A 27,674-nucleotide genomic window follows, 5' to 3' on the forward strand; every position below is an offset into this window, starting at 1 on the left:
TAAAACTATGCGTGCTTGTAAAACTACGTATTCCTTGAAAAGTCATAAGATGTTCCCATCTGAAAGGGTTATTTGTTTTGAGGACTGCTAATTTAGTCCAACATGTTCATATCATATCTCAACAGTATTTTATATTTTCCTGCAAGAAAAGTAAACTTAAATGTTGTTTCTCTGGAATTTTCACATTGCTTAATATAAGTATCTGTGTACAAATATAAGAATATCATACATTAATGAATTGCTTACTGATTCCACTCAAGCCATTGGCTGGTTACTAGGCAGATGAGTTTACACCACAGTAATGTAGTTATCCAGACTAAGACTGTTATCATCCATTTTCTAACCACGATTTATCTTTATACAAAATTCTCGTATTCCTGAATTTGCTTCTGTATGCCTTTACTTTTGATTGTTATGGTTTCATCTGCAAATTGTTAACTACTGTAATTAGAAAAAGGGGAAATGAGTTAGGCAAAAAGAAGCAATTTTTAAAAAGCTATGATAGAACAGAAATAGAAGTGAAGTGTTTCAAAGATGCCTTGGGAATTGATAAAAGAATCAAAGGGTCTTAGTAAAGCCTTTTAGAACCAAGTTTGTTCTTTGAGCATTTTGGATAAAGAATGTAGATATGGAAAGAGCAGAAAGTAATATTTTTTAGCAATAATATTTATAACTATTTCTTAACAAAAGACAGATTCTGAGAGATTTATAGCAATCAGAAATCATATATAAAAATGAATGATATACTACCTATGGAACAAGTTCAAAATGTATAAAGTGTCTTTGATATTTTTCTCTTTTATTATGGTTGTCATATTTTAATAATTTTAAAATGTTTTGAAGATAATCATGGGTTTGCTTTTAGCTTCCATTCCATTACCCTCTTTTTTCCTCAAAGGTCTTAGATTCCTTGGTAGTAGATTTCCTTACCATAGGGATTTTTAAGAATTTGGATGTATTGATTAAATTTATGTTTATCAGTTTAAATCTTGTTCTCTTGAGATGTCTAAATGTTCCAGTGTCTTGCTTGGGCTCTTCTCAGTCAATTCAGTGTAATTTTTTTCCGAAAGCTTTTTTTCTTAATTGCCTTTTTTAAATTGAAGTATAATTTACAATGTTGTGTTAGTTTCAGGTGTACAGCAAAGTAATTCAGTATACAGACATACACACATACACACGTATATTCTTTTTCAGATTATTTTTCATTATAGGTTATTATAAGATATTTAATATAGTTCCCTGTGCTATACAGTAGATCTTTATTTTATATATAGTGGTGTATATATGCTAATCCCAAATTTATTTATCTCTTAATTTATCCCTCCTCTCCACTCCCCCCATCTTCCACCCTCTGCTCCACTTTCCCCTTTGGTAACCGTTTGTTTTCTATGTAGTTCTGTGTAATGTTAACCTGCTAGAAGTTGCTATCTGTATAGCTATGTTATTTATTTATGTGGCAATTGAAATGTATTGCTACCGTCAAATATTTAGTCTTTATGGCTTGCTATTGAATGAGATAATAGTTATTATCTTCACTCTGAGATAAGCCCATTAAGATACAATATTTGATGAACTTTAATTGCTAGAGTTCTAACCTTCCTCATAAAGCCATTCTGTGAAAACTTATAACGTAGTCAAATTCCAATTATCCATATTGATGGGGGGGGCAGGTAGGAAGAGAGCCACTGATGCCTAATTCAGAAGTCATACATAGTTTTATAATATATTATATGCTTATACATTTTAAAATTTTATTTTGTATTAAAATGTAGCTATTTACAACATTAGTTTCAGGTGTACAGCAAAGACATATATTTGCATATATAGGAATCTTTTGTGGGAGTTACACGTTAGTAAAATGTTGAAATTACATATTGAAGACAAAGCTGAAGGACCCTGGAGAGTAAGAGGCTTAGACCAGGCTGCTCTGTTACCTTGTATCCTCAGGAACAAAATAACCCTCTTGGTTGCATTTTCCTCTTGTATTAAACTAAAGGACAGGAACTATTCTGTCTGTAAAACCCCTTTTGGTCTAATTAGTCTCTGTTTCTAAAGTGAAATGGAAAGCATCCCAGGAAATTCTCCTTTATCTTCACCTTCCCATTTCCTCCATCTTAAGAAAGTTAAGCCAAATCTCAAATGTTTTATCAACAAGATTAGGACAAAGTCACTGAATTGTGGTTAATAACAAAACTAGTGGTGGTGGCAAACTATGAAAAAAAATAATCAGCAATGATGATGAGGAAAGCATCATGCCATTGGCAGGGCTGAGCAATGACCTCAATAATGGAAATTCTCACTGGTCACAAACAAGCGGTCAGATCGTGTTGCTGACCTGCTGCTGTGGCCATGGAGGTTGCATTTCTGTTTGCTTTCCCTTGTCTTTCTAACCTGGCCTGCCTGGCACTTGGAAGTGAACCTGCCTCCCTGTCTGGCTTCTTTCTCCACTGTCCACCTCATTCATTCTTCCCACTGTACTAAGTCAGCATCCCGTGTTCTATGCTGCCCCTTCTCCTTTGTAATTTTACCTTCGAAAGGCATCCTGGTTCCAGATGCTACTTGACTTGCGTTGCCATCACCTCTTCTGTGTTCAGAACAGTAATCCTTCACTCTGGCTATGCACCAAAATCATATCGAGTGTTTTTTAAAAAATGCATGTGTCTTGAGCCTTACTCTGGAGTTCCTATTCAGAAAGTCAAGGGTGGAGTTTGGGCATCTGTGTTATTTTCATATGTAATTTTTATCTGTAGCCAGAGTTGAGAAACCCAGTAGAATTTGGAATCCTTTATAGTTGTTTTAAATTGAGTTTTCTATTGGTAGTTCTGGTCACTAAACTACCTTAATGCACAAATTGTAATTGTCTTTATATTTGAAAATAGAAGAGATAATGGGAACTAATCATAGTGAATAAATGACATTTATATTATCCTCAGCACTAATTCTGTAGGTAGTTCGGCCCTTTTATTGGGATTTCATTATTCTGGGTTGCTTGGGTTTGGATCTCAAATCACTGCTCAGTAGCTGTGTGGCCTTAAATGCTTTTGCCTCAGTTTCTTTAACTCAAAAATGGGAATTATTATTGTATAATTTACCTCACCGAGTGAGGATTGTGAGGAATAAGTAAATTAGTGAATGTAAAGTGCTTTGAAAGGATGTGTTAGTTGGTGTCAGTTATCATTATCGTTTTCAGAAATGTTTGTAAAGAGAGGAAGTATGCTGTGTGTTAGGGGATTTATATGCGTATATGCTCCTTATAAAACTCTTCCTAGGAATCTTATAAGGTGGGTATTACTATCAACATTTTATATATGAGTGAACTGAGACTCTTAAAAGTTAGGTTAACTTCCCTAAGGTTAGCGGTCTTATAAAGTAGGATTTCAAACTAGATACAGTTTTTTCCCCTAAAGCCCAAAATGCAGTTTTCTGTAATACATACTCCCATTGTTTGTGGTAAATCACCTTCATTCCCAGGGGATTTATGTAAAAATACACTTCTCTTTGGCCACATTATTACACATGTGTTGAAATAAAACAGTAAGTATTTTTGTGATTATTTATTTGTATTCTTGTATATTTGTATGTTATTTATTTGGCTGAATTTCTACATATTTACTACCTTGTTTCTCATTTTAACCACATCAATACACAGCTGAGATTAAATGGAAAATTTCACTACTCTTTTGTTTTTACTTATAAATAATTTATGTTGTATAACAGCTTTATTGTCTTTAACTGAGATCTGACACTTGCATTACAGAGCCTGTTTGGTGATGTAATCCCATCCTTGTGCTCCAAAAATACTTTAAGTTTGCAATTCTTTCTGTTAATTCTACACTATGGGTTTTAGGTTCCTCTTCCATAAAACAAGTACGTTGGACAAGGTTATTTCTAAGGCCACTTCCATCTAAAATTACATGGTTCTAGGAAATTATTCATGTGATTTATTATTATTCTAACTATGGAGTGCTAATGTTTATGGCTGCCACTTGAACTCGCCTACCGTATTTCCATTGCTCTGGACCTTTTGTTCTGTTTGCTGTTACAGGTTCCAGTGCTCCGCTTCTATGCCGTATTTGCAGCTGAGCATCTTTAAAGTATTTTTCTGCTACCCCTCCTTGTGGGTAGCTCATGTCAGCTTACCAGGCTACAGTTATTTCTACAAAACTCATTCCTTACACATGTCCAGCTTTGTGGACTCATGTTAATGCTGATATAGTTGTACTGCCAGCTGCAGACCAGCAAGCTGTAGCAGTGGATCAAACCTGGTCCCCTGCCCATTTTTCCAAATAAAATTTTATTGGAGCACAGCCTCTCCAACTTGTGTTCGTACTGTCTTGTTCACGCTGCAGCTGCAGGGCTGACTGGCTGCTGTAGACATTGCATGGCCGACAAAGCCAAAACTATTTATTTTCTGGCTCTTCCCTCCTGTACCTTATTCAGAACATTTGTTAGTGGTCCTCTCCTGCCATTTAATATAAAAAGAGCTTTGAGGTTAACTTTGTTAAAAATACTTCAGTAGCTAAATATAGCACCTATGGTACTTAGAGATCTGTATCCTTATAGGAATGTAGCACAAAGGCATTATACCAATTTTTTTGGTTTAGAATGTAATGCAGCATTGGTTATAAGTCTCTGCCAACCATCTAATGTATATCTAGTTACCTTGACTAAGATGCAGATTCAGTGACAGGTTTTAGCATTGCATTGCCAGTGGCAAACCTCCCCCCCAACCTTTTTTTTTTTTTCTTTTTTTCCGCATAGGACTTTCTTATTTCTAGTATTTAAATTACCTTGGTCTAAAGTTTTCTGACTGCTCTGCAGAATGGTTCCTTCACAGCTGTATGTCCTAATGTATGTGTCCTCTGGGGTCACTGTAATTAGCAGGTTTAATTCTGTAAGTTCAAACAACTTTATGTCCAAAAGGGACAAAGGAGAACATCTAGCTTAACCTTTTCAGAAGCTGCAGAACTTTTGATCGTTCGCTTAGAAAGCCTTTCGGTAAGAAGTGAACAGAAATATTTTGTACACTTGTTTGTAGATTCCCTGCCATGTCCTTAGAAAACACAATTTCTGAGACACTGTTGAGTGGTAGGGAGCCTAAGACTATTAGATTGCTTTATACCCTGGCTTTCGTGATCATACAGTAAGTGCTGGTGAACTTGGTGCTGCCCAGTTCAACTGGGGACTCCCAGAGCCCAAGTCCGCTAGAGGACCCGGACGCTTGTATGAAATCAATAAATGTAGAGCTCCTTCCTTATACCTTTGGTTTTCAAATTATGTTCTGTAGAGTCGTAGGGCTCCACGGAGATGGCTCAGTGGCTGCCTGGGCTCATAACACTCCTTTAAGTGCAGCAGCACTGACTTTTGTGTTTTTAGAAGTTAAAGGTTGGCATGGCATTGTATCCGCAAAGAGAAACTACCAAAAACAGGGTTAGGCTCTTAAAAAAAAAAACCCTGAAAACTAGAAATTATACATCCTTCAAAAACTCAATGATAATCAAAATTCTTGATTTTCCCACCCAAACCTGCTCTACTTTTGGCTTCCCCATCTCAGTTCATGATTATTCTTTCTTTCAGGTTCACACCTAATTCCTTTCTCTCTCAGACAACTTCTAATCCTTCAGGAAATCTTACTGGCTCTACCTTCAAAATATATCCAAAATTCAGCTACTTACCACTTTTACTATGTCACCCTGGTTGGAAACGTTCATTTCTCACCAGGATAACTGCCAAGCCTTCCAGCTTCTACCCTTATCCCTTTATAGTGAAGTTTTAAACACGGTAGTCATGGTGGTGATGCATTTAAACCCTAAGGTAGGTCAAATCATTCAAGGATATCCAGATGTCTAATCAGTCAGACAAATACTCAAAAAATCAGTAGCTCTTCTATATAATACTGAACAAAATAGAAAATGTAGAGAATTATCATTTCCTAAAAGACTCTTCAAACTAGACAAGACCCTAAAAACCAGAAAGTAAAAGACAGACAACCCAGTTTAGTGGGGGAAAAAATAATACAAGACTACAGGCAGTCATTTTGCTATGGAAAGAATGAAGATGCCAAAAAATACTCAACTTACTCAATAATTAAAGGAATTAGGGGTTAGGAAAAATTGACTAGAAGCACTTGTTTGTTTAAAATGAATTTTTTTTACAGTGAGTGGGTATTCTTATAATTAAAATGAAATGATAAATAGATGCTCATATTTTAAAAATATTTTAAAAATCTCAATAATTATGTCAACCAAAGAAGTCCTATAGCTAAGAATAAACTTAAGAAATATGGAAGAATCTTTTTTAAATATGGAAGAAACTGTAATATGTCACTGAGGGGAAAAAAGTAATATTTGAATAAATAAAAAGGCATGCAGTTCTTGGATGGATAAGATAATTCCATGTAGTAAATATCTCAGTTGTTCCCAAACTAACATATAAATCCTAAACAAACACTAAAAATCTGAACATCATTTTTTAATAGCTAGTCAAGATTATTATAAAATCAACACACCAGAGATAAAGTGGAATACGTGATGTGCTTTATTCAGTAAGCATATATAGTGTTAACAATATACCAGTCACTATTTTAGGCACTTTACAAATATTATGTAATCCTAATTATAACCCCTTGAAATATGTAATTATTAAAAAAAAAAATCAACCTACGCAGTACTGAAAAAAATAAAATATCTAGGCATTGGCTTAACAAAGAATATGTAAGACTTTTATGGAAAAATTTTAAATCTTATTGAAAGAGTTTTAAAAGACCTAAATAAATAGGGAGATATATACTTTTATGGATTGCTATCATAAAAGTATGGATACCTAGTATCACATGGATACCAGTATCATAAGAATGTCAGTTTTTAAAAATTCAGTACCATTCCAAATAAAATACCAATAGGGTCTTTGTTACTGTTTTTTCTTATTGAACTTGACAAGTTGATTCTCAAATTTATATGAAAGAACAGTGGGCTAAGAAAAGCCATGACATTTCTAAAGAAGAAGAACAAAGTGGACGGATTTCCCTTGCTTATATCAAAAGTTATTATAAATGTATGGTAATTAATACAGTGTTACTTTGGTGAACAGACCAACATACCTATACGGAACAGAATACACAGCACAGAAATGGATCTGTATATATGTAGGAATCTGATGCTTTATAGACCTAGTGTTGTAGATCAGTGAAATAAGGGATAGAATTTTAAATAATAGTCTATTTACCATTGGCTATCTATAAGGAAGAATAATGAAATTGGATCCCTCATGCCCATCATAGCCAAAAAAATCAATTCTATGTGGATTGAAAGACTTAATATGAAAGCTAACATCATAATACTTTAAAAATATGATGTAGGAAAACATGACCTTGGAATGGGGAACAGTTCTGTAAATGGCTGACAGAAAGCCAACCGAATAATAAAGAAGATGGGTAGATCCAACCACATTAAAATGACAAACTTGTAATCAGCAATAGTTTTTTAAAAGTGAAAAGTAAAGCCACAAAGAAGGCAAAGGAGTTTATAACACAGGGAACTGACAAAAGATTGTCAAACACACCCACATACATATATTTATACATATATATGTATTTGTATATATAACTTAGAAAAAATGCAGAGCAGAAAAATGGGTAAAGATTGATAAAGTACTTCACCAAAGGAAATGAGAATGGCTAATAAACCTATGAAAAATAATAAACCTTATTATAAGGGAAATGCAGTTTAAAAGCCAAATGAACTATCATTTCTCATCTACCAAACTGAAAGCTTAAAGTCTGACATCAAATTTTGGCAAGGCTTAGGAGCAGCTAGAGCTCTTTTACACTTACTGTAGAGTATAAATTGGTTGAAGCACTTTGGAAGGCTACTGGGCGTGCTGTCCTGGGACTGTACTCTTATTTTTGCTTTGTCTAGAGAAACCTTTCCATGTGTGATGTGAATATTTTCTTCCATTCTGTGGAGTGCCTTTTGACTGCCTTAACAATGTGTTTCAGAAAACACAGTTCTCTGGTTTCAATGAAATACAGATTGTCAGTTGTTTTGTTTTATAGGTCATGCTCTTTATATTCTAAGAAATATTTGCCTACCCCAAGGTCTCTAAGGTCTTTTTTACCCCAATGTTTTTTTTCTGGGGGTTTTAGCTTTTGTGTTTAGCCTTATGCTGTGGTTTGAATTAATTTTTGAGTATGATGTGAGGTAAGGATTAATTTTTAAAACATATATATATATACACACACACACACACACACACACACACGTAAATACACAGAAATTCCATTCTAGCAACATTTGGTGAAAACATTTTTCTCTTTTGCTCCTATTAAGTTGCTTTTTCTGAAAATCATTTGAGCCTAGATGTTTGGGTCTATTTCTACACTCTTCTCTAACATTAATCTATTATGTCTGTTGACTAATACCATACTGTCTTGATGACTTCAGCTTTTTAAATTAAGTTCTGAAATTAAGTAGAAGTCTTCCAACTTCATTCTTCTGCTGTAAAATTTCTTTGGCTAATTCTAGGTCATTTGTTGCTTGATAACATTTTGGAATCTCCATGCCAGTTTTTTTGTTTTTTTTTTTAAAGCCTGCTGGAGTTTTGATTGGAATTACCTTGAATCTGTAGTTGAATTTGGGGAAAATTGACATCTTAGCAATACTGAGCCTTCCAATCTGTGAATGTGGTATATTGCACTGTTTAGATCTTCTTTAATTCCTCTCAGCAATATTCTGTGGTCAGTTTTTAGTAGTCTATTTGTATATTTTGGTTCTTTGTAGTAGAGGCGTTTATAATTTTTATGTAGTCAAACCTCCAGTCTTTACCTTTATGTTGTTGAACAAAAAAAAAAGAGGTATATAAGTGTGTGCATTTTCATTTAATTTTGTAGTAAGTAGCGTGTATTCAACAGTTCAAAATAACAGTGACCAAGGTAACTCTCATCATTACAAATGAGGAAAGTGAAAATGCTAGCATGAATCTTGAGCTAGCAGTGTGAACTCAAGGTTTTTGTTGTGCATGCAGATAGCTACAGAAATAAATATAGCTCTGTATGTATATGTTGGTTCTTATGCATGCATATATTTCCTAGCTCTGGCCACCGAAGGGTTTAGGAGCAGTAACACACCAATAGCTGTGCTCATACCCAGAGCTCAGATATTGATTTCTAAATACCATTCTCTTAACAAAAGAAGCCAGGACCCCTTGGAAAAGTGGTTGGTTCTGGGACTAGGGCAGGTTAAGTACAAGATGAACCTGAAACATCTGTGATGTCAAAAAGAAGAAGAAAAAAAAGGAAGGGTTTAAAAGGGATGGGGTCACGCATGTCATACGGACATGGGAGCTAACCTGCAAGTGCATCTAATAGCCAAACTGGACTAATGTGAGCAACAAAATAAATGATGTATTTTGTGGAATTATAACCCAGAGAACAAAATAAATGCCCATGAGTCCATGCTAATCTAAATCAATCAATTAAGGACAAAGGGCAGCTCTTACAGAAGACTTTTAGTTAATAAATATAGAAAGAATGAGGGAAATACAAAATCTCCACTGGGCAAAGACAACAGTATTAATTGTCACAGACAGAATCCACTGGTGAATGCTGAAATCAGTCTATTCATACAGCCTTGAAGGATCTCCTCCCAAGACATTGATCAACTACAAAGGGAAGTTGGCATTCTCCATTGTAATTAGTTACTGTGACCAAGTGATCAAGGTGAACACTGTCAGTAATAAGACATCATTCTCCCCCTGATATGATACACTAAGAAGGACACAGCATCACTTTTGTGGTATTCGAGCCCCAAATGCATAGCCTTAATCGAATTGTGAAAAATCATCAGGCTGAGAGACATTCTACTAAATGACTGACCTGTATTTGTCAGAAGTGTCCAAGTCATGAAAAGCAAGGTTAAACAAATGGAATTATCTACCACAGACTGAAGGAGACTAAAGAGACACAACAAGTAAATACAGTGTGAGATCCTGGAGTAAGTACTGAAACAGGAAAAGGACCTTGGAAAATTCCAATCAAGTCTGTAGTTTATACAGCAAAGGTTCACCAATGTTACTTCCCTAGTTTGGATAGTCATACAGGTTATATACATTGTTGGCATCAGAGAAAGCAGAGTAAAGGATATGCGTGAATTCCCCTTCCTATTTATGTAACTCTTCTATAAGCCTAAATTATTTCAAAGTAAAAAGATTTTAAAAGGCAGTTTTTCCTAAGTGGTACTATAAAGATAGATTTGTATTTTATAATATATAAGCAATACCATATTTTCAAGTAGCTGAGAATGTTCAGAATTGGAAATCACAATTTTTCTAGGGCTTCCATCCCCAATATCCCTCCCTCCCCAGTTTCCAAGTGTGTTATACATCCATGCATAGAAAGTTTAGAACAGTTTTATTCATAGATTTAAAAATAATAGCATAATAATTAGTGATTCTTAGCATATATCATTGTATTAATAGGTAGGTTTTGGAAGAAAAAGCACATTTTTTCACATGATTTTTATTCCGTGTTTATTAATTCCCAATGCTTCTTACTTACCAGCCAATGTTTAACTAGATGTGTTTTTCCCTGGGTTATTACATGCAGTTAAGTTGACAGAAAGTATATCTCCATACTCTGAATTTTGTTTATTGCTAGTCATACGAAAAAAAGAAGAAAATCTTTTTTAAGGTCTTATATTAGAGCTACAATAATGTGATTCTAGGGCATTGCCCTAAATTTCTGAAAATTTTAAAGCATCTTTTGTTTTATATTTTCAGTTTTTCTTCTGTTCATGCCTATACAATTAATTGTTACATTCCTTGAGCCTACACTAAGGGAAGCTGCCCATGAAAATTAGGTCCCAGGACTACATGCCTCTCATTTATTCACTTCAGTTTTGTATTTTACTGTTAAAAGTGTCATTCTAAATTGTGCAAGTTGGAAACTGATCTTGAATCATACCCAATGTGTAGTAAATGCTTTCTGTGTTAACAATTTCTGATCATCATATAACATTTAAGAATAAATGAGTGTTTCATTTCCATTGAAAAGGTGTTGACACACTGATAAACAAGTATTTTAAGAAATAATCTGTGAGAATTTAGTATGTGCTTTAGGTTTTGAATGGCAAGTGTGTGTGTGTCCCTAAATGGTGTATCTGATTTTTGCCCCCAAAACTCCTTTAGGCAAATAGGATTAATGTCATGAGTAAATGATCTCTGAATTGAACTTACTGAACATATATTAAAAGTAAGCATTATTTAGTTTTGTGAATAGCATTTTGATTTAGTCATTTGGGTGTATTTTTACTGTTATCAGAAATTTCATCTTGTCCTTCATAGATTAAATTGGGCTGGACACTGGAGAACTCTCATAGTGTCTGAAATGTGCTACTTCAAGATTATGTGAAGAAAGGAAGTGGAATCTTCCTGAAGCCTAGAAAAGCTGCATGGCAGTAGAAGCAGCTGCTTTGGGACAATGTGATGTTGGTTCCTGATAATTCTCGAAGGGAGATGGAAAAGAAGGGAGATGTATTAGTCAGGAGACAGAAACCACATCAGTTATCAGAACAGGAAAATTATAAAGGATTGCCTGTTAGTAGAAAGTGTTTATTAAAGGAGGTATAAGAGGCTCTTAGGGGTCCAGGAGCACGTGCGACATGTCAGCTCTCACCTCGTCTAGGGTGGGGTAAAATCGGTAATAAAGGAACTAAAGACCTGGAGAGACCTTCCTCCATTGTGGCTACTAGGGAGATACCCCACCTGTGGGTGGTGAAGAAATTTGCCAGAGGGCGTGGGCACAAGTGGCCCGCTGTTTCCTGAGAGTGCTGGCAGCTTGGAGCTGGTCCTCAGGTTCCTGGAGGAATGTGGGCTCCTCTGAAGCAGACCACTGCTGTTGGAGTGCACCGGCTGGTCCAAGCTGGTCTCCAGGAGCAGTCTGCCACTTTCTGAGGGTTGGACAGGCCAGAGCTGCTGGGGTCAGGGTGGGAGCGGGGGCGTCTTTCCCTTGCAGGATCACTCTGTCGAACCTCTATTGGCAAAGCTTAACAATCTGCCAGCTGGCAAAGGGGATGTTCACAGAGTCTAGCTCCGGGATTACAGAGTGGGCAGGAGAGGGGAAGGACTGTGGATGTGGAGCTGAGATACTATAGGCTGATAACAGGTCAAGAAGGAAGGATGGATTGTTATTATTCTAAGATATCATAAATCAGAACTTTCAAATAACTAGAATTTCATTCTCTGCTTGGTGCTCCATAATGAGCTAATTCTGTTTTCCATAAACATATATCTTTAGGTGAGTTATTATTGTATTATTTTATAAGTTTTGAGAGACTGACCAAGAAATTGTTCTCCACTGTGTGTCTTCTTCCTGAGAAGTACCCTTGTCACGGCTGCTCTAGGCAGGGTGGTCACTGAAAGGAGTAAGTCTGAAACAGAACTAGACCAGGCCTCAGAAAACTGAACTCTGCCTGGGTGTGGTAAGCACAACTAACCCCATTTTCCATTTACAGAGAAATAAATGATGCTTGGCAACTGTTGCCCCCAGATTTGCATTTCAATGGCCTAGTAATGTCCCATCAGCTTACCTACTACTTCCCAGGGATGTTAGTGATAAGGAATAATTAATGATTTGTTAACAAGATCAGATCTCTGATTATAATGTACAATAGATGTACAAATTCTATATTTAACTTTTATTTGCCTTTTAATTGCTATGGATTTCTGAGCTTGCTCCTAGCTACTTTATCAGACTGAAGTAATGGTTCCTATAATCTCTTATCCTCGGTCCCAGTGGACATTACAATGTATTTTCTCCAAAATAGAAAAGCAGTCCAGTTCCATTATGCGTTGTAAAATGGTGCAGTGCCATCCATTTTAGCCATAGTTGTCATTTCACTGGACAGCGTTCTGGGAGTTAAGAAAGAATAAAAATGGCAAGCAGAGGATTTACTGGTGCTTTCATGTTGAATGGTTTAAAGGGGGAACACTACTGGCAGGTGGAGGATTCTCTGGACTTTTAAGCATGAGAAAAGAATTTCAGGCCAAGAGAAGGTAATGTATTAAGACAGAGCTCATTTAAAATTCTTTGTCTGACTGGCCATCACATTACAGAGCAGTCTGCTCCGAATGTCTCCACTGTCAGTTCTGTGACCTCCCAGAGCTTCCTAAGGCCGCTGGCTGGAGCAGAACAGGCCACTCTGCTTCTGGGAAGAGGAGAGTTCTGGGCAGGAGCACAAGTCCTAAAATATTGATGTGCCAGCTCCTGAAGTACAGCAATATTCTGTGGTTATACACAGTACGTCATTCAAGCTGTTTTCATTGCCCAGAAGTCATTATGCTGAACCTATAGGTTATCAATCAAGTTAATTTTGGTAACTGCAAAACAGAGTTTGCCTTTATGGATATTTATATAAGACATGTATGTATAATTATACAATATGCTTTTTCAGTGGATATAAAAGATTGAAAAGTTGCTGTCTTTCATATTTAGTGCCTCCCTTAAATCTTGTGTGTACAGAGTCACCCGGGTGCACAGAGATGGAAGCCCTGTTCTCTTTAAATAAATGCCTGTGTTGCTGGTGTAGTGCTAGTAGGGACAAGGAAATGTCAAGCATTATCTGTTTCTCATGAACTGTCATTCTTGAAAGTTAGAGGTGGTCAAATATTGGCAATTTTGTATGGTTCAACCTAACAGCAAAGTATCAACTCTGCCATGATAGAGAGGAGTGCCATGTCATTAGAGTAAATTAGATAAGCCAGAATCCAAATTAACAACAACTTGTTATTAGACATTGATGAGAGACAGAGACAGAAATGATGTCTAGGAAAGTAAAACTAATGAGTGATTTATGACAGTCTGTGCGGCAGAAGGGAGGTGTGATCTTCATCACTGTGTTGCCAGAATATTTTGGTCAACAGTTGTTTTACTCTCTGAACAATGAGTTTTAGGCCTAGGATTACGTAAATCCTTGCAGATAAGGTACTTCTCATTTGCTTATGTGGTTGCCTTCCTGACATATCTAGCACAGAGATTTTTAATAAACTCTTTGTTGCCTTTTTAACTTGTAAGTATCAAGGTGCTCGCCCCTTGGCGGCAATGGGTTTGTTTTAGACTTAATGACAGCCTTGCCTACGAAGATACCAGGAAGTTCCTCATCCACCCACATTCAAGGTTTTATATTTTCTATTGATCTACTTTTATTCCCTGATATTTTCTAAAAATGAGTCACTGAGGTCTTTCAGTTCTATGAATGAAATGGTAATGAGTTTGATGTTATTTTTAATAATCTTCACTCTTTTGGTAAGATGTATTTATTCTTTTGAAACTTGAGCCAAATAGTGAGCATTCATTAGTAAAACAGTGACCAGTTGACAGATTTTGTTTTCACATTATTAATGGAAGTTGGATTTCAGATTGTTCAACCAACCTCAAGAAAAGTGCTATGGACCAAGGCTGACCCCAGTGCCTTCTCACTGGTGATAAGCAGTCACTTTTTCCAGTTATCCAGATATGAATTTATTTAAACATTTTGATTGGGGCCTACTCTGATTAAACTATGCCATGGTTCACAACATATTTAACTTACAGTGAGCCATCCAGAGAAGCCCCTAGTAATGATTCACAACTTTGCATTGAAAGTACAGCTAACTCAGTGTTTATAATTTAATGGGTTGATAAATTAATTGAACTCTTTTATCTTGAATATGAAAATATAAAGACTAATTTTTAATGCAGTGTTACTTTTCAAAGCCTCAGCTAGTACTGAAAGTATTCATTAGAAGTGTTTTGCACATAATCACTTCCAAACTTGCTAACAACATTAGCCTCACTTTGGGGGCAATGACATGTTTTTCATAGCCATCCCTAGATACTCAGATGATTTTAGATGGAGCATTATCATGTTTTACAAAACATACCCACATGGAAAGTAGAGTTTGGCAGTTATTCTTGCCTTCCACCTGTGGAAACCAAGATAAGTAAAATGGTTCATTCCTGACAGAAAGGAGTAATCTAGTACTCAGAATCTTTTTCTCTCAATTATTATTATTACATGACTATATGAAAGTTCATGTTTGAATGTATTATCTTACTGAGGAAACTTCACTTTCAAATAGCCTTTTCTTTAGCTTCTTCCTTCAAAATGCCAGAACCTTTGTGTTACGGTCATCTCTAGATGAACTAAAAAATGTTTAAAATTTTTATATTGATTTATAGAACAGTGAGAGGATTGGAAAGCATGGAGCAGGTTGAAGTAGCTCTTAGAGCACATATTCTGAAGGCAGAAAATTGACATGAAGATATTTGCAAGCAGAATAAGGAAGCAGATAAATAGCCTCACAGATACTGAAGGAGAAGCATGGCTCAGAGAGTATATAAAGGCAGAACTTTGATGAAAAAAAAAAGACTAAAAGTTAAAATTAAGCCTAAAATCTAAGCCTAATTATCTAAAACAGGTGAGAAACTTCTACATTGTATTAATTCCCTTTTGATTATAGATAATTTTTAAAGCTGTTAAGGATTTTATTTTGTTCCTAACCACTTTTATTCTAATGGATTATAGAGGTACAAGTATTTGCCCCCTAAGAACTTATAAGTCAAGACATGCAATCTGTTTCAATTCGCTGCTGTTATTTTTATTGCCTTTTTACTTCACTTGTCAGGTGATTCAAAATATCAACCAGGATTAGAAACCTCGAGGCCAGACCATCTTTAAAGTTTCTTCTATTTCTGAGCTTTCTAAGTCTGTATATCTTTGAATGGTATAAACAAGATGGGCTTCAGAAATTCGGGGGCAAAATAATCGGAGTGACCAGCAAAGCCTTCCTTGCTAATTAGTAAAGTGAGACTTACCCAAGACCTTGAAAAATCGTAGAAATGTGACAGTGAAGTGTGAGTCCGGTCCATTCACTCACTCCAAAAATATTTTTAATGCTTCTCAGTGCCAGACAGTGCGCCAAGCACTGGAATATGGTTATGGTCAAAACAGTTATGATGATGATACTTTTGAACTTTCTTTATTGTGGAAGCTTTGTGTTCCCGTAGAGAGAATGCAGTTTTGAGGCTAGAACTTTGACTTCTAGACCTGCCGTAAAACTTGCTGTTTAATTTAGAGAAAGCCACATAACTTCTCTAAGCCTCCGTTTTCTGATCTATCATTGTGAGAAGGTTACATCATCCTAGCTCTTGCCTTGGATAAAAACATGATGCACAAAGGTATTTTGCTCTATGGTTTTTGCTATGTATGTGGACGGTGTGGTATATGGGACCAAAAAAAAAATTTTTTTTTACCGTATCAGTAGCCATGAGGTTTGCCTGTCGGGGGGTGGGTGGGTATCTTCTCTTTTTCCTGCCTCTGTAATACAGTTTTATAAACATACATTTAAGTTGGCATAATTAGATTCTCTCCATAACCTGAAACAGGTCTGATCTTAAGCTCATTTACTGTCTCAGAACAGAATTGATCTTGCTTTCACATTTAATTCACCCTCTACAGATTTTGAGAGGAAGAAAAATAGCATTGCTAGCTTAGTTAACTAGGCCAGAGTTAACGGGGAAGATTGGAAAACCAGTGTATAATATTTGTTTGCTTTTCTCTGTCTTCCTGTAAGGTGCTAATGTATGTAAATCATTCAGATAAACAACTCTGGCAATCTCAAGGCGCTCCCCAGCCAGGCTCCACTTTTCATACCTGTTAAAATGATTCCGCCCTTCACTCAATTGTCACGAGCCCAATTTACGGTTCCTGGGATTACCAGGAGGAAAACAACATGATGTATTTCATTTGCGATATTTAACATAAGATCCCTTTGCAGATGTCATCTTACATCTGGATTATGACACAGCCCATTACTTTTAAATAAGTATTACACATAGTGGACAGAACAGAGGATTTCAAGTCGGGTAAGCCTTATTCTGGCATTAGTATGAAGATGACCTAGAATACGTTCTTTAAGTTTTGTGACAAGCAGTTTTTCTCATCTTGCAAATTGGAACTAATCATATTCCTCACTGGGTTGTTTTCAGAATTGAATACCACACGTAAAGCACCGGCACGACACCTGCCAGCTCGCAGGAAGTCAGAGAGTCGAGCTTCCGCTTCCTCCTCCTTTTCCTTTCCTTCCTTCATTTATGTTACTGGTTTGTCTTACCACTTGATAGAATGCTTTTTAAAATATATTTTTTCTTTACTTTTTTAAAAATACATTTTTCAAAGGACTGGAGTCCTAGTAGTTTTCCTCTATTAAAAATCTCTTTTTGAAGTCTTGGTATAATATACAGGTAAATACCTGTGATTGGAGAAGATAATTAAGGAGCACTTTCTGTGTAATTACACGCAAGGAGATGGAGGAAGAGGAGTATATTCAGAGGCTCCCCTGGGTCAGGCCTGGTGCATGATGTATAATTTCATACCACTGTCAACTTAAGAAATAGGTCTCTCCCCATCTCATTTTATCTCATTAGATGAGGAAACTCATACCCAGCTAAGCTACCTAACCCCAAACTGTTATCAGATGCAGAGTTGGGATTAGAATCCAGATCTGCTCCATCCCCCATTGCTTCCAGAAGGAAGCAGGGGCAAGGTGTGGAGAGGGGGAACAGACCTGAATCGCCTGGGAGACTTTTTCAAATTACATTCATGGTAAAGTCTGCTCCCCCTCAATTTTGATACCCACTTCCTGCCGTAGGAAGACATGGTTTGGTAATATGTCATATTCTTCAAGTAAGTTGGGATACACAGATTGAGCACTATTATTCCAGGATATATGGTATGGATGTAAAATTGTTATATAATTATATCAAATTAGATCCTTATATGGATGTGAGGTCTTAAAAATATTTTGACCTTGTTTATTTTTCTTGATTGCTCCTAGACAATTTAGAAGTATTTGGACATTCTTAGATGTACTGTGTATAATATCAGAAATAAATACTGTGGAATATTTTTTCAGGTTGTACCTAGCTGCCAGCCTCAGTAGAATAACAGAAAAATGTATTTCTTACTTTGATTTACAGCGTTACTTCTTTCATCTTTTACTGAAAATAAAGTCTGATTGATAGTGCCTTTCAATCTATATTTGACTATAAAAAAGAATTAACTAATGAAGATTAAGCCACATACAGCTGTTTTGCAAATTTATTAAAAAGAAGCTACATTTGAGGGAAAATTAAAAAAAAAAAATCAAAACCATACAGTAGCCAATACGGAATGAGGCAGCTAATTGCCTCCAGTCCTTTCGAAATTACTCAGCCTGCAAAAGGATAGCATGTATTGATTTACTGTATAGTAAACGTCCCATCTCTCTCCTCTAACACCCAGATGCACCCCGCACATACTCGTGGTGGGAGCAGCAAGGAACTGCGTACCTACTCATCTCTTTCATCAAACTTCTATAATAACAAAATTAGAATCAGGAACATTTTCTTCTGTTGTAAGCGGAAATAGCATAAAATCATTAACACACACAAAACGAATGGCACTGTAGTATTATCTTGAATGTATGATGTGTTTCCTTTAGAGCTCAACCTCCCCCCTGACAAGTTTCCAAAGGAAAAAAATATTTCCTGATAATGTAGTATCAGATAATCCATACACATAAGATAGGTGTATCAATTAATGTATCTATACCCATTTGTAATACTAGAAGCAATGTCAAAACTTAGGCTATGTTTGATCAATTTTTTGAAGCCAATATGAAGATTATGCAAATTCAGATTGTACTCGCCAGTATGGTCTTGTGCTTTATTTCAGGAATGATCCGCTAATCTAGAAAATGGGAGTTTTATTCATATATGCTGTACCTCCTGCTATTTCTGATTTTTCTGTAAGCATCTTGTTTTTTTTTTCAAGTAGTCTTTGAAAATGCTAGTTTTGATTGTCCTAAAGCCAAATCAGTAAAATTAATAAGTTTAAAAAAAAATGTATAGAGGAAGCTGCTTTGAAGGATAATGTGTAATTACTCATGTCAACATGTTTTTCAGGAGTATAATAGCACCAGTATGTTTCTTTTCTGTTTAAATGAATATAAATTATTATCTATGATCTTTAGGTGTGATTCTGGTTGCTTCATGGCTCAGATAGTTCAGGAATTCATTGTTTTGCAGTATATTACGCTTTAGCTTGAAAGGATCGTTCATAGCATCCTTATTTGTAGCAGAGAGATTTTGTGACTGGAATGACTTCTCCTTTATTACATTGTATGTTACTTGGTATATTTCTGTGTATCCTTTCATTGAAAAATATGTGTCACCCCAAGTTTCTTTGGGAAATGTATTTGTTGTCCTCTCTCTTTGTTTGACATTAACATCTATTCCCAGAAGAGCTCCGTTTCGGGTTTTCATGGAGCTTTGTTGACTGGCTCTCTTGTAAACCCACCAGCACCCTTTCATCCCAGGATTCTGAATGCCGGCTTAGCTGCTCCGGCAAGGCTGCTATTTACTGGCAAGTTCCCATTAACACAGCCGCTACTCCTGGGTTAGATAATGGACTCAAAGGTTAAGAGCAGAGGATCTCAACAGCTCCAATCAGCAGGGCTTTTCCAGGGCTAATTACCTCTTTGCTGCGCTGACTCTAATGTGACATGTTTATTGCCTTAACTAACAACTCATTAGCTTAGTTGATGTTTTTGTCAATATTAATTCGTTCATTTAAGCCAAGTCAAAGCTTAAACAAAGATGTCCAGACTGAGAAACGGGCAGCAGAGTGACTTTTGTTTGCTCATCTTTTTTTTTTCTCCCTTACTCAACTTCAATAAAATAAATGTGTAGAAGGGAAACATTTAGAGTGCCTGTATTGAGAATGTTGGTATTTATCCATTTGCTTGCGTAGAACAATTCTGACTTTACATCTTCTGTGGTTACTCTAGTCTCCATGTCACAGCTTACTTAATATTTGGTGTCTATAAGGGCATCTCATTCTACTCTTTGTGTATCTGTAAAGGGTTAACGTTCAGCAGCCCCTTGATCTCTTGAATGTTTCACTGTGATTATTAGAAAAGAGATCAAGTCATTTTTCATATGATTTTAATCTCCACTCGACTAACCAATAAAATTACTTTGAGATTTATGTTGTAATGATGGCTAACTTACTTAATTAGCCAGTGTGAATTATTTCAAAAGAGGAGGAAATCATGAAGTTATCATGAAACATTTCAGTTTTTTGGCTATACTTTTGGTTAGCATTAATAGTATTTCTCAGAGAATGTCATTGTTTTCATTTTATGTATTTTTTAAAAAATGATTAACTTCTACAAGCCCTGTAGTAGTGCAAATGGGTAAGATAACTGAGCATGAGACTTTGATCGAGCAGGAAGTCGGTTACTTTGGAGAGGCATGCCAGCACCTTCAGAAGCCTGTAATACACTTGGCAAGTCCCTATCACAGGATGCTTCGTGGTGCACAGCTGACCAGAGAGGGTTAAGATAAACTCCTGGTCAGACGTGAGCGGAGCTGCAGCGCTGGGGAGTTTCCTCTTTGGAAAGGCCCATCTCTGCCTTGAAGGCCGGAGGCTCCCTCTGATTGGCTGGCTCCTGGAGGTGACCAGGCCTCAAGAAGGCAGATGCAAGCTATGCAAAGAGCATGGGGAGAAATCCGTGTTGCGTAAGCCAGAGAAACTCCAGTTTCCTGCGTCATTCTGTACCTATAGAGCGTTACACGGACACCAAATTCTTACCGTTAGTCATGAGAAATCACTGTCCCAGGAAATTAAGACACTTTAATCTGGGTAACTTTACAATCTATACTAAATACTCTGACTCTGTTTACCTTCCCTGCTTTCTTAGCTACGATTCCTTCCGGAATCTGCTTCAATCAGGTTTTTCTGCCTTTGATTCTCCTGAAACCTTTTCGGTAAGGTAACCAGTGACTTACACGTGGTCAGACCCAACAAGCAACTCTCAGGCCTTGTCTCTATCTCCTGATATGTTGAGACTTTCTTCACTTCGCATCTGTGACACTCTCCTCTCCTGTTTCTCTTTCCTCTTTAGCCGCTGGCATCCAGTCTTCATCGTGCTCCTCTTCCCAGCCTGTGAAAGTTCTCCTCTTCCTACACTCATTCCCTGGGTAGCACACCCAGTCCTGTGGCTTCAGTGCTGTCTGTACACGGGTGATTTCCAAATTTTTAATTCTATCCCTGGTTTCTACACCAGTCTCGACTCATACATCCAAAGGCTTATCTGAAACCTACCTTCAGATACTGAGTGGGTATCTCAACCTTGAAATGGCCAACCCTGAAATTTGGATGATTGCTCTCATTTCAAAAACAAACAAAAACCTCCTCTCTCCTGTTCTGACTCATTTCAGTAAATGTCTCCACTCTTCACCAAGTTGTTCGTGCCCAGATTCTTGGAATCAGTTTTATTTCTTCTCTTTCTGTCTTGTGTCCACATCCAATCCTCAAGTGAATTCTGTCTGCTCGATCTTTAAAGAAACTTTTTTGTAATCCACAATTCACACAGCTCTCACTACTCCATCATTACTGCTTTAGTCCAAGCCATCATTATCTCTTGCCAGAACCATCATTAGAACCTCCCAGATAGCCTCCCTCAATGTCACTCCCCCCACCTCAAACCCATGATCTACTCTGTGCACAGCACCCAGCCACTTTCTAGTTGACAGCAGATCATCACTCTACTCCACGCAACTTCCACGAGTTTCTTGTGACACTTAGAATCACACCCCGTGTTGAAAAGGCCCCGCGTGGTCCAGCCCACAGCTGCCTCTCTGACCTCGTGTGCCCCCACCCTCCCCCCGTTCACTGCCATCCAGCCACACTGGACCTTGTGCCATCCCTGAGATGTCCCAGGCTGGCTCCTGCCTCTCAGCCTTTTGTGCAGGTCCTCAGCCTAGACTGCTTCTCCCACAGGTGCCCGCATGCCTCTCTTTCCCTGCTCTCAGGTCTTTGCTCAGCAGTCACCTTTTGCAGAGCCCTTCCCTCTCTGTCACTTACTACTCGACACGTCTGTTTGTTCATTTGGCTGTTATATCCCAATTGGAATGTGAGCTTTGTGAGAGCACAGACTTGGTTGACCTGCGCCTGGAACAGAGCTTGGTCCGCAGCAGGCACCAGGAGATACTGAGTGAATGAAAGCATCACTCCGCTGTTGGATGCTGAGCTAGAACTTAAGCCTGGTGTTCTCTTGCTTCACACCCTACACCCTCCCAGCCCCCCACCATTCATGCCATTCAACAACTATACACCTTTTGGGAGCAGGACATAGAAGTATTTGGATCATTTAATTACAGATCACAGAGATCCACGGCTTTGTTGTTTACTTCTTTGACATCATAAACATCTACTTCTATTACTTTACTTCTTTATTTCTGACTCTAAGATTGTCAATCAGCACTTTTTACCTTCCGTAGGCAGAGAAGGACAGTGGGCAATGAGAAATCTCCTTTTGTTTATGAGAAGGTGAGACTTACTTTAGTCTGCCATCCAAAACACATGAAATACCAAAAGCAAAATGAGATTAAATTTTACTGTATGATACAACTTAGTTAATTTAAAACTCAATAGAACCGAAAAAAATATACTTTCAGTCAAGAAACATTGGATTTATACTCTTCTGATTATAGGGCAAGAAACAGCTAATTTCTTTGAATTAGGACATTTTTGACCAAGCTGGTAGTAGATTAATGAGTTTTAAAATACCTTTGTTAAACTAACTTCCTAATTTGAGTTATTTTATGCTCGTTATTAAATGGAATGATGACAGTTTTTGTGCAATACAGGATGTAAAAAGTTTAAAAACAGTTTTCATAACTGCATTAATACAAAAGCATCTCATTATAGAAGTGTTTATTAATTATTCCTTAACCATAATAATGCACACTGCACTGGAATTATTTTTGACCAAATTAAGTACCTGTATAAAGCAAAGGAGTAGAATTCTCGATGGCACTCTGCATCCTTCTTCTTTGATGGACATTAGCAAGTGGGAGAAGGCTTCATTCACTCGGTTACACTTTGAAATAAGTGGCCAATCATTATTAATTCATTTTGCACTCATTGTAATGACATAAATCATCATAAATTCGTTTGGTTTAAAGTGCATAAAATATGTTCTCCCACAGGAATTTCCTTGTAATTGGGCTATTAATTAGTATATTTTTTTAATGTGACCTTTTTTTCCCTTCTCTACTCTTCAGAGCCAAGGGTGTTTAGTGGCCATTTCTTTATTCATGATTTTCTTTTAAGTATGAGGAACAAGTTTGTCCTAACTAGGCCTGCTGACTGGCCTAGGAGGTTCCAAAGCCCAAGAAAATGGTTTCATATATTGCCGAGCAGCAGGACAATGGTAATAATTGTCAATGACCTCTAAGGGCTCTTGGGAAAATTCTATGACATGCTTTGGTTTTATAATAATTCCAGTAAGAACATTTCATTCTCTCTTGATAAACGTGGTTTAACTCTGGCTTCTGTTTTAATTTCTAATTCTTAAAACTTCTCGTGATAGCCACTGGTTTTCCGTAAGCATCGGCTGCCAGGAAACCCAAATTCCCTTGCCTCCAGCGCGCAGACACTGCATTGAGGTCGCCTTTCCCCTGCATTTGTGCTGTCTTTCCACATTTCCCCCTTCAGCCTCTTCAGTGATCCAGTGCCTTCTTCATTCAGGGTGCTCTGGTTGCCAGAGGACTTGTAACAGATGGTTCTAGAAGTTGCCTCTCACAGGATCCCTGTCAGGGCTTCATGCTTCAGGAGAAGCATGTGAGGGAAGATTTAGCCTCCCCCCACCAAAAAAAAAAGGAAGTAAAAATTACAAATGGAAAGCTGGAAAAAATATCATTGATTTCACAACTTTTAAAATGATCTTTTTTTATTTAGTGCCATTTCAGCACAAATAGAAACAGGGTAAAAATATATGTATATACTGTATGATTCACATTCGTGTCATGAACACGTCTCGTTAGTTGGATCTGTGGTTGTATGAAAATAAGGATTTGAGTTAGTGTTCAAAGTGTTCTGTTAGTGCATGTAACTGGCAGTTTAACTGTGTGTGTGTGTATGTGTGTTTTAAGTGAATAAAATAAGTCCTGTTCATTGTGCTGCAGAGAACTCAAGGTACTGTCAGGTTTAGTCTCCACCCCTGCCTTAGAAATGCAAAGGGTGAAAAATAGTGGAGTAGCAACATGAAAGTGTTATTTATTATCAAATGGTGCTGAAAATTATACCTGATGCTTATAGAAATATGTAACTATAGTTCTTTATAATTAATGAAGTGTTTTCATATAATAGGCATTCATTAAATGTAGAGTACATTAATAAAGTGAGTCTACATTTTGTGATAAGGATACAAAAATGATCCAGAAAACAAATTCATTATCTCCTAAGTAATAGCATTAGGGCGTGTGTGTGTGTGTGTGTGTGTGTGTGTGTGTGTGTGTGTGTTATGGCTTGTATGCTGATCTTTTAAAAGAGCTGGTCATCATAAGCAGCCAGATAGAACAAAAAAAATTTTAATTGGCTTTTTTCCTTGGTTAGTTCGTGATGGGACGAGAGTCATCTTGCCAAAGCAACAAGTTAGCATAGTGTAATCCGGTAACCACAGTTTACATAGGCTCTGTTTTGCCATCTCTGTGTCAATCCTTTTCACACTTTTAGCGTTTTGCTGTTACAGCAAAGTGTAAATATTTTCTTGCAGCGTTGCCCTACTGTAGCACTTTTAAAAAACTGGTGAGATTAAGGTGGAACATTTAAAAAAAAAAAAGCTTGAGAAAAAAGCTTGAGCTAAAACAGCACTAAAATATGAGCTATTGTTATTAGTCTTGACTGCATGACAACAGAATTCGTTTTTCAGCAGCCAGAGGGTCTAAGTTAATTGTGATTTATCCAATGCTGGATTTTAGTGCTTTCTGCTTTTTAAGGGGCTTTGTTTTGATTTGATTTGTTTCCAGTGCTCTAAGCCTGTCTGCATTTTGCTAGTTCATATGCACATTGGGTTAGACACACGAGTTGGGGGAGGGGTGCTGCCTGCTAAATTCCCACTATAAGGCTGTCACAGTGTCTACTGACCCATCTTACAGGTGAAAAAGACTAAGAATCTGATAACCAGGCCTTGAATATGGTCACAGATTGACTTGAATAATTGCTGACTTCTATCCTGTAACGAGTTGAGTTAGGAGCCTCTTGGCATTCTCAGTAACAAGCCAGTGACCAGTAATAGGACTTGTTGTTGAGTCTTGCATTGTGTAGTGCAGAAGTACCTTCGTAGTTCCTCAGAACAGTAAATTTATTAGCTGCCAAAGCTGTTTCCCAACTTGCCGGCATCATAGGCCAGTAAAATTTCCAAAAATAAAATTTGCAAGTATTAGCAATGCTTTAATTGTTTTATTTTGCTGAGTGCAAATACTAAAAAATACCGTATCTATAACATTCTATTAAAAACCTTTTGTTCATCAAAAAATAGTAAGAATATAATCTTAGAATAAGCACTCCTTTCAATTGAATAAATTTAGCTTTATGAAAAAAACTTATGATATTCTTTATATTTTTATCATTTCACCATAGAGCCATGGAAACTTTGCCATAGACCAGTGTAGGTTTGTAGCTGACTCTTGGAAATTTCTGATCTGTGCATAATTTTATTGACTTTTGGGCAGATACAGTGTAATTTTCAGTGTTTGCCAAAGCAACAATTATGTACTAAGTAGTTACTGAATGTAAAGCACTGTGCTAAGCCTCATGCCAAAAAGAAAAAGTTTTTTTTTTTTTAAATTTCACATGGCCCAGGAGACTTACTCATTTAGCAGATGTGTGAAAAGGTAATAAAGTAAAAATAAATAAGTGAAATTAGCTTTAGAGAATAGAATAAATGCCCAAAGATGCTATATTGTTGGTTGTTAAATGTATGGATAGGAATTGATATATACTAAAAAGAAGAATTTCATTCTAAGGGAAGATGCTGCAGAAATTGCCAGCTACCAACCACGTACCCCTTCCCTCTTACACGTGAACAAAACCTCATTATTGTTGAAGATGGCATTGTGGCCAGCTAGCAAACTGCATTTCCCATCCTTCCTTAAAACTAGGGAAATTATTGTATAATTTTGACCAGTGAGATAGAACCAGACTTTAAAAGGGGACTTGACTTGACTGGCACATGTCCTTTTGCCCTTCAGCCTTCTACCTTTTTCTGCCTGAAGGTGAATGCAGTGCTGTATATGCAGTTAACCATTTTGTGTCCACAATGCAACTAAAATAAAGCCAAGACCATTACAGGGGTCTTGGTAGGGCTGTATTTAGCTGCTGGACCAGTAACGGCAATCTTCTCATCGTGTGAGATAAGATAAAACGTATAAATTATTTAATCTTCTGTTTGGGGGAGACGGGTAGAGTGTTGTGAATCAAACGTAGTTGTAAAGATGTAAGTTGTGTTCAGAGATGTGTACCGGTCACATTACCCACGGCTTGGGCCACAGAGCCCTGCAGCTAACCACTTGCCTCCCACAGGTCTCAGTGATCTCATCTCAAACAGAAATAGATCACATTTTTCTATAATTCCAAAACAGATCATCAGGGAAAAAAAGAAATCATCCGCTTACTAGTAGATTTAAAATTTGTGTGTCAAATAGACCGTTTTTCTCTCGGCTTCTCTTGATGCCCCACTCATGGACTCCCCAGACTGTAAACACTGCCCTGCCAGAGCTGTCGGGATCTGTGCTGTGTGTTACCCAGAGACGCCGCAGGAGAGTTTTCCTTCTAAGATCCCCGAGTGAAGGAGAAGAAAGGAAGGGGTGGCGGTGCTCTGGGGAACCCGTGTTTCCTGTGGAGCTGGGCATCCTTCCTGTGCCGGTGGACCACACGTGCAGGGAGCAGCAGGTATGCTGCGGGCTGTTGTAGGGCCCAGGTCTTTCAGAGAAGCCTTCCTGATTTCCCCCTTTTCTGTCATTGCATTGGAAGGCAAGTGACCACATCTCCCACTTTGTCAGAAAAATGATGGAAAATCTCAATACATTGGCCACTTATGTTTTATTTTTGCTCTCAGGATAAAATTGTCAGAGTGGTGAGGAAGGTGCCTCTGGAGTTCCCACGGCAAAGTCCGTGAGAAACCAGTAAAGTCCCTAGGATGCCACAATGCCCTGCCAGTAATGAATACAGAAATGGTAGAGTGCAGTGAAGGAAAATGATTGAAAAGCTGTAAAACACTGTGCTTAGGACACTTGACGTCCCTTCTGCAATACTGCTTACCAGGGATCCACCTCCAGGGAGCCCTGTCTTAGATTGGGAGCCGTTGCCGTTGGTGTTTCAGGATGTCCGCAGGGAGCAGCAGTGGAGGTTTCCCTGCAGCTCTTACGACTTCCCAGAAGTCAAGAATAACAGGAGAGCGGGAGATTTCTCAGCATTTTGAAATATCATTCTGACAAACTAGCACCGGGAGCTGCATTAGAAATGTACCTACAGGAAAGGCAGCTCTGTTTTCCATTTCAGGTCCACACTGTGTGCAGAGCACTGTGCTTGGTGGTTTGGGAGATGCTAAGTCATACGAAACATAGTTCCTACCCTCAAAGAGCGAACAAACTTGCTGAGGAGGAGGGATGTGCACAGAGATGCTTATACTTAAAAATAGTGTGTGACGAGGGACGCATCTGGTGGAAAATAGGGAACAGTGGCAACTTTTTGTAAGGGGTTTATATTTTTATGATCCTCAAAGCTTGCAGCTTCAAATAGTATATTTACATG

At 37.4% G+C, this 27,674-nt stretch overlaps 1 protein-coding gene across 6 annotated transcripts in view; it reads left to right on the plus strand.

Annotated features, from left to right (window-relative positions):
* Positions 1-27,674, plus strand: part of WDR7 (WD repeat domain 7) — a 276,957-nt gene that overhangs the window by 154,607 nt on the left and 94,676 nt on the right. Inside the window, exon 23 of one of the 6 annotated variants that reach the window (XM_032470553.1) lies at positions 5,356-5,682. The exons of the other annotated variants lie outside the window; for them this stretch is intronic. Coding sequence (XP_032326444.1) covers positions 5,356-5,435 — 80 coding nt within the window. The 3' untranslated portion in view covers positions 5,436-5,682. Of the gene's footprint in view, positions 1-5,355; positions 5,683-27,674 lie in introns of those variants that run through there. 6 annotated transcript variants of the gene reach the window in all.

Source organism: Camelus ferus, chromosome 30 (genome assembly GCF_009834535.1).
Source record: "Camelus ferus isolate YT-003-E chromosome 30, BCGSAC_Cfer_1.0, whole genome shotgun sequence".
In the NCBI taxonomy this organism is placed as follows: Eukaryota; Metazoa; Chordata; class Mammalia; order Artiodactyla; family Camelidae; genus Camelus; species Camelus ferus.